The 16,260-nt window shown below is 33.4% G+C and overlaps 1 protein-coding gene across 2 annotated transcripts in view; it reads right to left on the bottom strand.

The window, feature by feature from the left end:
* Positions 1-5,268: 5,268 nt before the first annotated feature.
* Positions 5,269-16,260, bottom strand: part of LOC136849036 (coiled-coil domain-containing protein AGAP005037-like) — a 926,632-nt gene continuing 915,640 nt past the window's right edge. For both annotated transcript variants that reach the window (XM_067121927.1, XM_067121928.1), the window contains one exon: positions 5,269-9,756. In XM_067121927.1, the coding sequence (XP_066978028.1) occupies positions 8,551-9,756 (1,206 nt within the window). In that variant the 3' untranslated portion in view covers positions 5,269-8,550. The remainder of the gene's footprint in view (positions 9,757-16,260) is intronic.

Below are 16,260 nucleotides of genomic sequence, written 5' to 3'. Positions count from 1 at the left end.
CGGAATACAAATCTCTTAAAAGCATCTTAACACTAAAATGACAATACAATGTAATACTTGTGCTTTAATCACCTTAAGATAGCCTTTGAAATACACACTTCTTAGGATATCCGTGATCAGGAATACTTTTACCCAGTAGATTCACAGTGTCTAGGGAAACATGTTAGGAGGAGATGTGACAGATTTTCTTGCTACTTTTACTATTATTGTTTCTAGAGATAAAATTATAGTCACTGTAACAGTTAGTGAAATAAAAAATGAATAAGATAACTCACAGAGTGATGACAGCACGACTACCACTATTACTAATACCACTAAGACTACCATTTTAACTACCGTAGAGAACACTTCCGATGATGTACCTACAGCTATCACTATCACTATCACTATCAATAACAACGATAATCGCAATGCTCTTATCGACATAAAAAATGTGAGGTGAAATAAAAAAAAAAAGAATGAGCAAATTTAAACAAAGTTCACTGGTTGTATATACCAGGTTATATTCCACCTCTAGTTTTTTCTTTATTTTGTCATAGCAGAAATGGTAGGCACCTTGTCAAGACAGAGTATAAGAACGTTATAATAACTTTTCAGTACGGAGATCGTTGAAAATAAGTGTATCATATACATTTTCGTAATAGTTCTGTGCACACAAGATGTAAAAGGAAGAAAATGTTTTCATTGTCACCATAACCTATTGCAATCTGTGCACCATTGTATGAAACAGCTCTTCACTTCTGATATCTGCTTAGTTAGAGAAACGTGCTTTACTGGTTCTGAAAGTTGTAAGGATAAGAAGTCTGTCAATGACGCTGAGAAATTGTGAATCAAAATTTGATTTCACCATCAAAAATACGTTTATATCTTGGATAAAGTACATTTGAGAGTTATGACAACGAGGCTTTGTTCGAAGTTCTGCGAAAGTAACAGATTCCGTGGCCAAGGTCAAGGTCAACCCATTAGTTAGTTAAACAGTTCTGTTGTCGAGGGACTTCTACGTAATCTTTTTATGGAATGTGCACTTCATATTTTTGTGAATTTTGAAAAATACGATGAACAACGTTACATAAGCGTCATTTTGGGAAGGCTGTTTACTTCAGGTAAGAACTTAGGGTACTTAAGATAAAAAAAAAAAATAATAACCTGTCAAAAGTATTTCTCGCGTCCCTCTCAATTCTCACATGATCTAGAGGTTGCAGATCGGAAATTAGGATTACAGGGATTATGAAATGGATTTTTAGTATATTGTTTACTTGTTTCTCTTCATTGATAAGGTAAAATAAAGATATCCATTATACCAATGATAACTTTAAAGTTCATTAATTATATAATGTCGTTACTTCCAAAAAATGAAATTATATCAAGGATGGATTGGAAAATTCAAATCATTACTTCTTTTTAAAGAAAATGTTACTTCTTTTCTGTGATTCTTTTAAATTTCTTACACGATAAGCCTCGCCCGTTTAGGTACTTTATTAACTCTACAAATAGACAACTGAGAAAAAAAAAAGCAAAAAACTCCTTTAAAAAGAGACAAAAAATTACATTCGTGTTCCGCAGCAGCTAATAGATAATTATAAAGCAAATGTGCGAATAATTATAATTATAATAATTAAACTAGTGAAAAGAAATAGTAAAAGTAGCAATGATAAGAGGAGCACAATTCACTCAAGAAAATAGAATGAAGGACACTGATAATACCTCTTGAACTTGCAATAGCATACAGCTGTCAGTATGAGATAAATTCAGTGATCTGCTGTTTACTGGAAACCTGACACCATTGTCATATAGTATATTTCTATTTTTCATGCAGCATAATTTCCATCATTCTACAGATATGCAAAAAACAAAAATCGATATCAAATTCTCAAGTGAAAGAAACTTTGATTAGTCACTGGTAAAAAGAAATAGCTTCCATGACTAGGACTTATAAAGATTTACAAAAACGACGCCATTCAAAATGACCCTCTAATAAAAGACAAGTTTTCACTGTACGAAATGAAAGAACGTGAGGCTCGAAGGATTATGATATGAGTTTCAGTTCTTTTTTCTTTTTATTATTTTGTCTCGGCGAGTGACATGAGTGAAATGTGTCATAAATAAGGAAGTGAAAGAAACGATACCGCTATTAAATTAAATTATAATATATACCTTTATTTGGGACATCTGATGCTTCTCGAGTATTATCAAGACTAAGAACCTTTCTAGAAAAGCCCCCAATCAGAGGTAGAATTATTATGTATATCACTCATTCGTATACACATACATACAAGCGTGAGCATAAAGGCTTGAATATGAGCATATATGAAGGTAACTAAATGTAAAATCACATGAGTATGTGTAACGTGCACACACACAAATACACACACGCATCTACGTATGTATATGTATATATATATATATATATATATATATATATATATATATATATATATATATATATATATATATATATATATATATATATATATATATATATATATATATATATATATATATATATATATATATATTCAGTGTTTATGTACAGCTTGTATATATATATGTATGTATATCAAAATAAGTAGAAATAGCGCATGTAATATCTCTGGGCATACCAAATAAACAAAATGCACAGATGCATATAGACTAAATATATGCACCATACCTACTTATGTACATCTCTCTCTCTCTCTCTCTCTCTCTCTCTCTCTCTCTCTCTCTCTCTCTCTCTCTCTCTCTCTCTCAGACACAGTCATGCACAAACATGAGGCCATATACCTATATGCAATTTGTCATTTAACCTCCCCTATCTATCCATGCAATATTGCATTTGCATATTTATATATTTATATATATATATATATATATATATATATATATATATATATATATATATATATATATATATATATCCCCATACACGCACAGGCAGGTACACACGAACACACTCACTCATATGTACACTCGCACAAAAATATATGTCGTGAACGACACCGCTATCGTGCAATGACGTCTTAATATCCTGATAACCAAAAATTTTGTTGAATTCGGTTTTCAAAGAAAATCTTAAAGCCGAATTTGGAAAGAAGCAAAGACACATTTTTTGCTTTTTAATAAATTTCATGATAAAAATGGTAAGAAATCAAGAAGTCAGAACTTCAGTGTACACAAGCAGTTGTATTGGCATAGATCTGGTGACTATGATATAATATATATATATATATATATATATATATATATATATATATATATATATATATATATATATATATATATATATATATATATTATATATATATACAGATATACAGTATATATGTGTGTGTGTGTGTGTGTGTATATATATATATATATATATATATATATATATATATATATATATATATATATATATATATATATATATATATATATATATATATATATATATATATATATATATATATATATATATATCTCAGTACACAGCTATAATGATAACACATACGGAGCAGCAAGGTATTTAATCTTCTAGACACTAACTAACGTCCTCATTGTCGGCTCTGGTGAATATGGTCTTCCTACGTTTGGCACAAAGATCAAGTCTCTGTCAAACGAGCTAATGGAGTAACTAAGCTATCTTCAATTTGACGACTAGTGATGATGTCCCTTTCGTTTTCTGTTCGCTATTTTCATACGATTTTCTTAGATCTACTGGACTTGGCTGGTCGCTTCTACCGTGTTTTAAAAGGTAAAGTAGCAAAAATAATGTCTGTCATGTAATCGTAGCTAATATTATTGCTAGCACCATAAAGAGCTACACTTTGTTGGCGACCATGATTCCCGAGGGACTAGAAATTCACGACCTAGTATTCTCTAACACCAAAACCCAGTTCTCTAACTTCACCTCCAACACTACTTTGTGCTAATCTAACACCAAACCAAAAGCTAACCAAAAGATGGAAGATGCAAAACAAGCGATTAGTTTACAAAATACCTGATGATGTCTATGTTGGAAAGTAATCAGGAAGGTCTCCACGAGCGTGTTGGTGGTCTGCTTCGATTTGTTCTTGATCGTAATTTCACTGCTGAAGTTTTTAGGAAAGAGTCTACACGGAAATTTTTTTTCTGAAACTCATATCATAAATTCTCGGTGCAAATGGTATACAATCAATAAAAAGTAATGTAGTACAGCAATTAACAAATACAGATTCCATACATTTTTCATCGAATATAAGATTGAAAACGTACTCTCATTTGAATAAGATTTTCCAATTAATCAGTATACAACATCAAATCTTTTGGTGACTCACCAATAAACCTTAATTAAATACAAGCGTAATCTTCAGATTACGGCAGCTGTAAGAAAATCGTATATGGTCAATACTGTAAAACAGATGAAACTACACTAATCGAAAGTGGATTTCGGCTACCAGACTTAAATTGAGAAAAGGTTTATGAATATGGCAGTTAATTTCTTTCATGTTCGGCTTAATTTTCCACCTCTGAAAGAATGAAACCCGACTTTTCCCAAAGATATATTAAAGGAGAGGAAGCAGCAGACTGCTCTGATTAAGCTTTTTTAAACAAAGCTTACTGATTACTGATACCAATGACAAAAATCCAAATCAGAACTAAGACCAAACGGTGACAATATCACAAAACAAAATCACAAACAATTGCTGCAGTGTGTAAGCCACTGAAGCAAGTACAATCTTCTTTTTACTTTGAATAAAATCCTATCTACAAGTATTTTATTTGTTTGTTCTATATGAAGAATCAAGAAAATGAAAGCAAGTCTGTTAATCCTAGAGTTTCTGATGAAATTTGTTAAAATATCATAGGCCACGACACATGCGCAGGTTTACGAACGTAATCGGTATTCTTAGCTTTAAAAGTATCTCATCACATTCATATGAAAATGGACAACTACTGTTTTATGTTGCGAAAAAAATTCCGCTTCGAATATGCAATTTCAAGTACTAACAGGATACTAATGAACGACAAATTACTCCCCTCTAAAATAAAAAATATTTCTTTCAGTTTTTTGTGAAAGTATTCTTTTCTTTTAACTCTTGATGCCTGATTTGTGCTCAGTCAGGACAATAAATTTTCTATCAAAAGACACGGATTCAGCAAGGAAACATTAGTGGAAAGAGGGTGCTCTTTAGTGTGATTCAAACTAGAATTACCTGCAAAGCGTCTTTTGATCAAAAGATGCTATGTCTGAAAAAAAAAAAAAAAAAGTGAATGTTTTATGCGCATAAAAAATATATTAAATCTAAAGGAGTGCTATTCATAATATTTTCTGATGTTTGATAGCGTAATGAATACCATTCTGTTCTGTGTTTCGTGCGCGGATCGTATTTTAACATTAGTTCTAAGTGCAATATTTTTGGCTGAAATGATTTTCCAGGGCTTCCAGTTCTGAATCAAGAATTGCGATGAAAACACTCCCTATTCCGTCCGTTATATTTTGAAAATATGGTTGACTGGTAAAAAAAACGTTATGAATTGCACTCCACTAGTTTTATCTCTATTTCTTTATTGTCTGTAATTTATTTCCCTTTTCTATGAATACCACTCCTGATGCCTAGGCCCCAAACCAAATATCGGAACTACAATTATTAATTACTGAGTCGGTTATCTCTACCAGCAAAGGTTTTAACACCGCGATAATTTGAACATAATCCCTAAAAGCAATGTCTCCAAGAACGTACTTCTCTTAGGACTATATTGGAATACTTTACTAAAACGAAATTCCTAAGCCTGCGTAATGAACAATGTTGATGACTTTAGGGACAATGAAGCCAAAATCTAAACTGACGCAACTAGTATATTCTGCACACAATTTTTTTTTTTTCGTCTTTTCTTTGGCACTAAAATGAAGAACATGGAGTGACAATTTATATGACGCCAAGACAAGATATACAGCGGGGAAGTTATCACGAACTAAGAATTTAAAGGACACGTTTTAGAACATTGAACGACGTAGCATAAATCTTCTCAATAAAGTCATACGAAAAATTATCTAGGTTTCCATGATACTAACTGTTATTAACGAAATGTTAATAAATAAATTAATTTTAAAAGCTGAACATAGAAATCAGACCACAGTTTAAGCTCCAAGGATCCTACGTAGGTTTTTTTTTGTGTTCTAAGTAGACAAGCTCAGGGATAAAAATGAACTACGACTATGAGATCTAACAGACACGACTTCATCGCTACGAGATGTAAAAGATGAGATTTTCGTACAAACATCTGAAAAATGTTGACTCACAGAAGACATTAGTTCCACTGAAAATGGAAAATGTAAAGTACTAGAAATAACGAAAAAGACAATTTCTTTCAGTAATACCTGAGGATCTTTTTTCTCTGCATAGACTTTTGAAAGGGGGAGTTAGTGCTAAATACTTTCTTTTGAAGAAAGTGTAAAAAAACACCTAACATAGGTTTAACTCCATGGATCTTCGTACTCTCAGACATGAATAATTTGGTGTTTGCGTTAGGTTTGATCTAGAGTTCTACTATTTTGATGTTATAATTGATTTCTCATGGAAGTACGAGTTTTCATGAAAATTCAACATTTTGTCTCGTGAAGCGAAGTGTAAACATTCCATTCATCAACGTTAGCAAGACAATTGATAAGGTTATTTTTTGTACTTTTTCTTTTCAGTGTATAACGTTGCTCTACATACAACATTCAAACGGATCTACATTACAGTAATGCGAGCAAACTGTAACGCTAGCGAAATTCCGTTTCCTGTTTGCCCCCACAGTCTTCATCTGGGTTTTATCTCTCAGTGATCTATTGTTGCTACAGAGACTTACGTTTTTACAAATTTATTGAAAACACTACCATTCTATTTCATTTCCTGTAGCCTCAGTATGGATTCTGAACAAATCTGTCCTTCCGTGTGCCACTGAAACTGCACGCACCTAAGAAAAGGAAAATGATTATTAGTGCAGAAACTGTTTGGGATGAACATATTCAAGTCCCCTGTCGTTGAGAGGGATTCCGACACTTCAGAGAAATATACCTTGTTCAGATATATGAGAGTGCACAATAGGGGGAGTGGATCCTTGGGGTTTGATATATCGTGAAATGTAAGGCGTACATCAATGTTCTTTTAAATTTTATCTAAACTCTTTTCTGATTATTAAAGGCAAGAGCATTGATTTCTTTGGCATTGCTTTTAAAATGTTATTCTCATCTGACCTAGTTGCTACTAAATTTATGCTCTTGGTTTATATGGGATTTGCTATTTAAAGTGAAGAGAGTATGCAATACGTATTCGAAAATTTATTGGTGATATATTTTGCACTTTGCATTTTCAACAAAGGCTTTGGTTATCACTGCTTCTCTTGGAGTTGTTCTGCATTATAACTTAGTCCATATACGTGTCATCAAACATTTTATGATTAAAAGTGAATTCTTTTCTTGTTACTTCATTCATTTTTTTTTAAATGCAATGTGAAAGTGAGTGTTCGTGATATCAAACAACTAGAAAAAGGAATCACCCTTTGCATTGATCTTGATAATTTCATCTTAGATGTGCAAAATTTTGAAGGTGAAATGACTACCCCTATGACAGAGAATGACAAAAGGGAATGAGGAGACTTGTGTATCTAATCCAGGTCAGGTTGTTTCGGATTCATCTCAAAAAATTTATGAGACTCATTTTTTCGGTTTAGCATTTTGTGAGGTTAGCGTTTCAAGATCTTAGACGGGATATCTAGTCAATGAAGTGAGCTTACATTAAAGTGGGAGAAGAACACGAGGAATTTTGTTTTTTTTGTGGTAGATTGGCGTCACAACAATCAAAGTGAACAGGGCTCAATGAGTATATAGGATATTAGTAAGATAGAAGTGACCCAATGTTACTGTTGTTAACATTCGTCTCCAAAGATTTACTGACACTACGTTTCCATTTTCCTTCGGTGTTTGAGAAAATGTGCAGTTTTAGTTCAAATTTCCAGACATACATATAAAAGTAATGAAAATGAAAAAGTCGGGAATTGATACATCACTCTAAGATCACAGACTTGCGTAGTTTACATAGATTTAAGTAACAATCTGCCATCATAAACAATAAGGAACTATAAATGAAGCAGCCAATGACTAGACTGAATAGTTTGTTGACATAATTGAAGAAAAGCAGCCTGAACCTAGCATTTTGGTTTATAGTTCTAAATTACTGTAATCGTCAGCCTGGTCGTTGAGCAACAGGTAAATAACTGTCCAATAGTTTGTGGATTCGATGTTAAGAAGTTAAAACAATGTAGAAGTAATTAGCTTTTTAAAGGGTTCGAAGGTACTAGAATCTTTTGATTATTTCTTGTGACAAGTATGAACATCTTCAAATAACAATGAAAAAAAATTATGCATTTACAAAATTACGCAAAATGAGACTTAATTAAAGCGTATATTGCATGTTAATTATCCTATAGTCCTTCTGTAACAGTTGGCAGTTTTCTTCTTATATATAAACTTTACATATTTACATCTCCAATGTTTAGTGAAAAGGGAAGGGATCTATTTCTTTAACATGGTCTTTCCAACAGCTTATCGTTATGACATAAAGTTCAAAGGATGTCTGTTTCAACCAAACCTCCACTGCTACGTTTAGTAGTCTGGCGATTGTCTCCGCCTCCTACCGCTATGGAAAATGAAGATGTCTTTGGATTAGGAAGAGTATTCGTATTGGAAGCTTGAGAGGGAGAAGGTGTTGATGAAAGGTTAGAGAGGGATCCATGCGAAACTGGAGCCAGTGACAACCCTAAACGACCTGCAAGATTACTCTCACTACCCGTCTTCTTTAAGTCGATATTGACTGGTTGTAATCTACCTCCAGATCGCTGAAGAGACTGTAATCGCTGGTACTGCTCTTGCAATTGCTTCTGGCGTCTCAAGAGCTCCAAGTGGCGAGCTTCCAAATTCTCTTGCCTTTGTTTTGGTGGTGGGGTAGGTGGCACACTATTCTGCTTTTTCTGGTGAGGATTGGCTCCCTCTTGAGAATTGACACTCTCAGTGCTACTGCTGTTTGAAGACAGTTGGCCAGCCTTGGCACTACTTGTAGAGCTATTGGTAGATGCAGATGATGCTGTTGAGTCTTCACTGAATGATCCTCTTCCTAACGGTGGTCTTTGACGCAAAACTGGGCCATAAAGCTCCCTGCCTTCAGCATTCCTTAATACACCTCCAGTTACTGATGCTACAATACCACCAGGTGGCACTGATGAAGACCGTAAAGCTGGACTTAAAGGCGAAGTAGGAGACAACATTGGGGACTTTGAAGAAGTTCTTGGTGGTGGTGGAGGTGGTAACCGGTGCTGCTCACCACTGATACTGCCTCTTGGTGAAGATCTACCTGATCCTGATGAGGTTGTTGAAGCTACACTAAGCCGGTGTTCATCACGTGGTGGCGGTTGAGGCACCTGATTACTTGCAGACATTCTAGGCAGGGTACTAGCACAACCAGGGAAGACATTGGCAGGAGTTTTCACTGGTGACGACTGTGAGTCTGAACTTGGGAAAGACGGAAGTCGCCTGACGCCAGTAGAAGTAAGAACAGAGTTGACATTAAGGGTTCCAGGAGCAGTAGTAGCCAGAGGAGTGGAGGGTGTTACGTCCAGGCTGCTTTTGCGACTACCGGACTCAGACGGTGGTCGCGCAAAAGTTTGCAACTCGTCTAACAGAGCGTCGAGTGCGTTCTCTGCACGTAGGCGCGGCTGTCCATCGGTACTGAGTCCGGTGGATGCCACGTGAGTGCCCGAGATAACACCGGGCTGCTGTAGAAAACAAGTAGATAAAAAAAAGGTTACTAATTAGCCAAGCCATGGGGGTCAACGACCGGCACAAACATCACCAACATCTGTTATTGTTTCACTTACCCTTTCAAATTTACCTGTTTGCCTAATTAAGGACAAATAATTTAATTTCATCTTTAATGTTTATCAATCATTAATCCACTATGTCTAAAAAAATCAGCAATAAAATCAGTCACAAAGAAAAACACTGCAAGAAAAGCCGGCATTGACACACCCCACAAGAAAAAAAAAATATATATTTATTTTATATTTGTCAAAATTATATCACAAGGCAAAAAAAAAAAAAATAATAATAATAAAACGAATAAAAACTTTATTATAGGCATGCAGTACCCTCATGCTGTACTGCAAATGCACCTCAACTGCTGCTGCTGTTGCTGCTCATTGCTAATTTACAGCGAATATTCAAGACACACACAGAACCATCATTCAGAACAACAGAAAAAGAGAAGACTAGGAAGCAAGGCAATGCGTGTAGTGTAGTGCAGAGAAGCCGCCAAAGTAAACATTGGAACATGCAGCACATGAATAGCTGTGTAGCTTTAATCAGCTGGGTATCCAGAAAAAAAAAAGTGTCTTAAGATGTCTTGCAAGAAATATAGTATATTGGCGTCATAAAAATCTGTATTCTGGGTATTAGACTTTCAAAAGTATGATAGAAAAGCAGGATATCAAATGATCAAAATAAGGAAAAAGTCGCACCAAACCCAACTGACAACTGGAAAGTACAGACTAATTCACGTGGTCTTTTATCCAATATTTACCTTAATTTGCTTCCTGAATACCCCCAAATACATAATATTCTTTATTCATAAAATTTTAACATATCTAAGGTGGGTAATTTACAAAGAAAAGTGTGATGACACTATTTATTGTTCAACATACTATATAGACAAGAAAATCGATGCATCTACAGTAGCCAAAAGGTTCGGGATTGATTATTCAACTACTTATGAGGAGAAAATCATCAGAGGTTTCTATATTTCGATACGTTTATATAATGGGTACTATGGAGATCTGAAAAGCAGATGAAAGATGATAATATACAGTATATATTCCCTCATCCAGAACACAATACTGGGAGATACAGATAGTTCTCCCATAGTCTTGCTTTTCATAGGAAAGTAACATATTAGCCTTTAACACTCGTGCAATATTTATGAGCGTATATACATAAATATATACATATATATACACATTCACGCTCACAAACCAACACATTGTTCTCAACAGAATCCACATAATGTTTAAACACATCTATTCGCAGCATTTTTACAAACTCCATGGCGGTGTTATAAGTACTCCCTGAAAAGACAACCAGTGGGAAATGTCCGAAATAAATCTGTTTCAGCATTATGTGGATTGTATTATGATGACGTTGGTCATCACTACATCTCTATATATACGAGTATATTATATATATGTGTATATATATATATATATATATATATATATATATATTATATATATATACAGTATATATATATATATATATACATACATACATACACACACATAGATATATATGTGTATATGTATATATGTATATACTGTATATATATATATGAGTATATACACATATATATATATATATATATATATATATATATATATATATATATATATATATATATATAATTTTAAGAAAGGAAGAAAAATAGAGAGAGAAAAAGAGGAGAATATTTAGTCTGTTTATAAAGATACAATGTGCGCAAACAGACTAATAACATTATACAACACAACTACACACACGCATGGGTGTGTGTGTGTGTGTGCAGATAAGAGAACGGCCGTGCAGTGCAAAACACAAGTCCTTTCACCTAGCATGTGTCATCTAAGCACCTGTAACTCTAACACGAAAGATCTTCAGAATTGATGGAATTTATATTTAATGTTGTTAGTATCTACATGTGAGTTATATTATAAACAAGACTCATTAGTTATTTCCTACCCAAATGTACTGTGTTCAATCATATTTACCTACCAGTATGTATGCATGTCATAAATTCTTTATAAACCACAATTCACTTAAAACTAGCACAAAGGACACTTCAAAAGAGGTACTAGTGCCAGTGAAAGATATATATCATACGCATGTTCAGTAACTATTGCACATGAATAGGCATCCTACTCTTGTCAGGTTATAAGCCATAATGCCCATTTTCCTATAAGTACTGAAATTTGTAAGCCATCGTTTTTCAGTACTCAAGTTAGTATTTGAGTTATAGTTAAATATATATATATATATATATATATATATATATATATATATATATATATATATATATATATATATATATATATATATGTATGTGTGTGTGTGTGTATACATATATATATGTTTATATATATATATATGTGTGTATATTTATATATATACATATATATATATATATATATATATATATATATATAGTGTGTGTACTATCAAGTTTCCTTGTGTGTGTACTATCAAGTTTCCTTGGCGTAAATCTTAGTACCTTTTTCACTTGCAAACAAATTCGCGAACACCACTGCGTTTGGAGATATCGCGACAACACCAAAAGTTGGCCACTAATCAGGTTTTTAAAAGTACTGCTTTTCTTGAGTGTCCGCTGCTTAGGTTTCTTAATAACGGCAAAAAAAATATCTACTTAAAAGTCAGATTCATGCATCAAAAGCCAAAAAGCAGTTAACTGAACGAATACGGGGATTCTACGCTGTATTGCACAGAAACTGTAAAGTAATAAAGTGTTTTTTTCCGTATGGACCATAGTCGTGGTGATAAGTCCACGACAGTGAAAATACGTTATTTTATAAACTGAAGATTAATGGAAATTGAAAAGATCACACATACACTGGATGATTTTTTGTTCGTATGTTTTTACTTATTCTTTTTCCTGTGCACAGGTCACATCGGCAAATAAATGTTTTCGTAACCATGTGTGAAGAATAGGTCAGAAATAAATACGGTAACTTCAGAGTAAGCTTGGACATTGTATAAACGTCTGCCTCTTTACCGTGAATCAACAACGATTAGTAAAAATGAATTCTTTCACACATGGAGGTTTTATTATGTACTACATACATATTTACACGGTCACACGTCATTTTCAGGATATACGATGCAACTATGTCTCTTTGTTATAGTTTACATTGCTAGTTGATTACTTTTAGCAACAAAAATAGTTATCAGTAGCTGATAAGCAAAATTAAAGGTGTACAAATGCTTCATTTTTCCTCTTACTGACATATTTGCTTAGGAGATACATCCACGTGTGAAAAAGGAAGAGGGGCGTATATTGTATTTTTTTCCAGCTCTTTCTTACACTTATAAAGATTCAGTTTATGTTGCATGTAACAGTGGGTTTGGGGAGATGAATTAATCAAATTAGCATCCTTCCCAATTTTTTTTAGAATTGGAACTTTTTGTTCTTCCGTTTACAAATATATAGACAAACACTCCCACTAAAAGTTGGCACTTGATTACGGAGATTACAATAAATGCATTATGCACTACATTTACAAAAAGACCTGCATACGTCAAAATAAATTTCCACTATAATTGACAATGTTACAGCTACAACAAGAGGATGCATTACTCTTATCCATTAATATATATATATATATATATATATATATATATATATATATATATATATATATATATATATATACATATACATATATAGTTTGAATCAAGTGGTTTGAATCATGAAAAGTATGTATGTAATATATGTATGTATGCATATGCATATATGTATATATACATATATATATTTGTATATATATATATATGTGTGTGTTTGTGTATGTGAGTGGGCTTGTGTGCGTAAAAGAGGCTTAATAAGTTCGTCAGTGGGTGCACAATAGTAAAGTGATGCATGTTTAACAGCTATACAAGTAAAGTCGAGAGAAAAGATGACAACAAATATATCTAATATTAGAAGATGCAAATGAATGGGGAATGTCTGAAGATATTGGAGTCCTTGAGTGAATATATGCACTGCGGGTAATGCATATTAAAAACGATTGCCTAATTGGATGTTTATTATGTCAGTATGGCAGTTAGAAGGTTGACGAATGGTATTGTTTCTGGATCCATGGATTTACAAGAAAGGTACTGCATTGCATTGGTGATAGTAGGTGAAAAGCATACCCTGATGAGAGAAAAATTTATAAGCAATGGGCTAGAAGAATTATTGTTTTATTTGAGAAAATATGTTGCTATAATATAACTAGTGTATACAGTAGAATTTATTTGCATGTTTGAACCTGGGGAAAACTAATGCCAAGGGAATATAAAGATGGAAGCTGGTGATATTAGTAATTTTATTTAGTAATGTTTGCAACTATATAAAAATGTTGAGGTAGTTTCATTTTGAAGAGATAACTAAAAACGAAAGATTGGTGAAGAGGGTGAATAATTTGAAAATGGGAAGAGGTAAGTGAAGGAAATGGATAAAATTATGTCATTGCTCTGGAAGAACAGTTGAAATGAAAGGCTGTTATTATCTAGGAAATGTCAGATTGTGTACAAGCTAGACGTAAGTGCCACATTGTGTGTGAGGCGGAATGTGACATTGCTGAAGAGCCTTCTGTCAAAATATTGATTGAACTAGGCTGAATAGTTAGCAGTGAATGAGGCAATCACTACTGTCTTGTTCTTATTAAACTTTTACAAACATTTAAGCATGGTACCTACTTGTGACGCCATTTATAGAAGAAAATATTCTCAAATGTTGATTGGGATCTACAGCTATGAAGTTTTTTCATTTACATGAAATGCATATGCATAGTTATATTATTTTTCTTTAGCTGTTTTCCTATAGTGAATAATTCCAACACATATAGAGAGATGTTTTTCAGCAAACTGAGGTTTCCCTTTGAGGGCATGGATAAAGAAGGGGGAGGGACCATTTGTTTACAAAATTATATTTCATCGCCTCCCCCCTCGAATCACACACACACAGACATATATATATATACAATTACACACACACACACACACACACATTACTTCTCATGCTAAGATGTGAGTTGTTAGTTTGGAACTGAGACGCCAGTACGCGTATCCACATAAAAATGTTCACCAATTTCTGGCATAAATATGGACATATAATCAAATCCTTTCCTTAAGTGAGATTGGTTCCGGAAGATGTACCTTTCCAATTCTTTGCGCATCTTTTATGTTTGAGGATGCTTGCCCCATCCCTTTCTCAGTCAGATACAGCATTTATTCCATAGGTCAACAGGGGTATTATGGTTTTTGATGGCATGGATAGATTTCCCAGCACACTATTTCCCGATAGTGAAGCAAGTATCGTAATCACTAATCCTTTATATATATATATATATATATATATATATATATATATATATATATATATATATATATATATATATATATATATATATATATTCTTCACTGTACATCTTTACATCATTTCCTTCATATGGGGACGTGTCAGTCTTCCGGCTCTTAACAAGACTTGGGATGAAGTTGCTACCCAGACATCTTCCTCTAACTGGCATGTCTGACATCAGTTGCCTAATAATCAAGTACGTAATTCATCACCAGCTCAGCATAAACAAAGGAACTTAACATACCGTACACAAAACTCTCCGTCTTTCTTCGTGATCAATCAGGGACCTCATATTGTGGAGATGAACTTTGCGCACTTGTATTTGATGCACATTAATACACACAACAAAGGTCGTTATAAAAACTTCATTACACTCATGTCTCAAAAATATTCTCATAATCTATTACGCATGAGATCAAAACATTCAAGAGTTAAAGTTTTATGAAATGAATAACAGTGTATATTCTGTTTTCATGTAAAATAATATTCATTGTTTAGAGGTACATATAACTGAAATATATATAATCATATTGAGAGGGAGAGTGCGTAGGCAGAGAGGGAAGCACAGAAAATAACTAGTGTCAAGATTCATACCAGAGCATAGATGTAAACACAATGAAAACAATAATTCTCAGCAAGATTACAAAAAAAATTTGCCCCAAACATCAGTTTAAGCAGTTAATCAAGAAACAAGAATTATTATAACATGCTTTAAGATTTTTTACTGAAGGATTTTTAAATGCCTTTTGAAAACGAAAAACAAAAAAAATTGATGGAGAAAGCGCATAAGGTACATTTGAGCACAAAAGTAGTAAACAAATGAAAATGACCATTCCGTAACTATGAATGTACAACTTGGAACCTGCCATTTATTTTTATCTCACATTCTCCATGCCGTCATTTACCCATCCCACTGCCAACGTAAATATTAAAATCCTGTAACATTAGTTTCATACGTGCAAAATTTGCCCCACAATAAAACACGGCAGTACCACTTGATACTATTCAAGGTCGTCTGAGAAATTCAAGGTCGTCTGAGAAATTCAAGGTCGTCTGAGAAATTCAAGGTCGTCTGAGAAATTCAAGGAAATTATGGAATATACAATGAGCGCTCTTGGTC

The sequence above is a fragment of the Macrobrachium rosenbergii genome, chromosome 20, assembly GCF_040412425.1.
Source record: "Macrobrachium rosenbergii isolate ZJJX-2024 chromosome 20, ASM4041242v1, whole genome shotgun sequence".
NCBI lineage: Eukaryota > Metazoa > Arthropoda > Malacostraca > Decapoda > Palaemonidae > Macrobrachium > Macrobrachium rosenbergii.
This window is presented reverse-complemented; position numbering and strand designations above follow the sequence as displayed.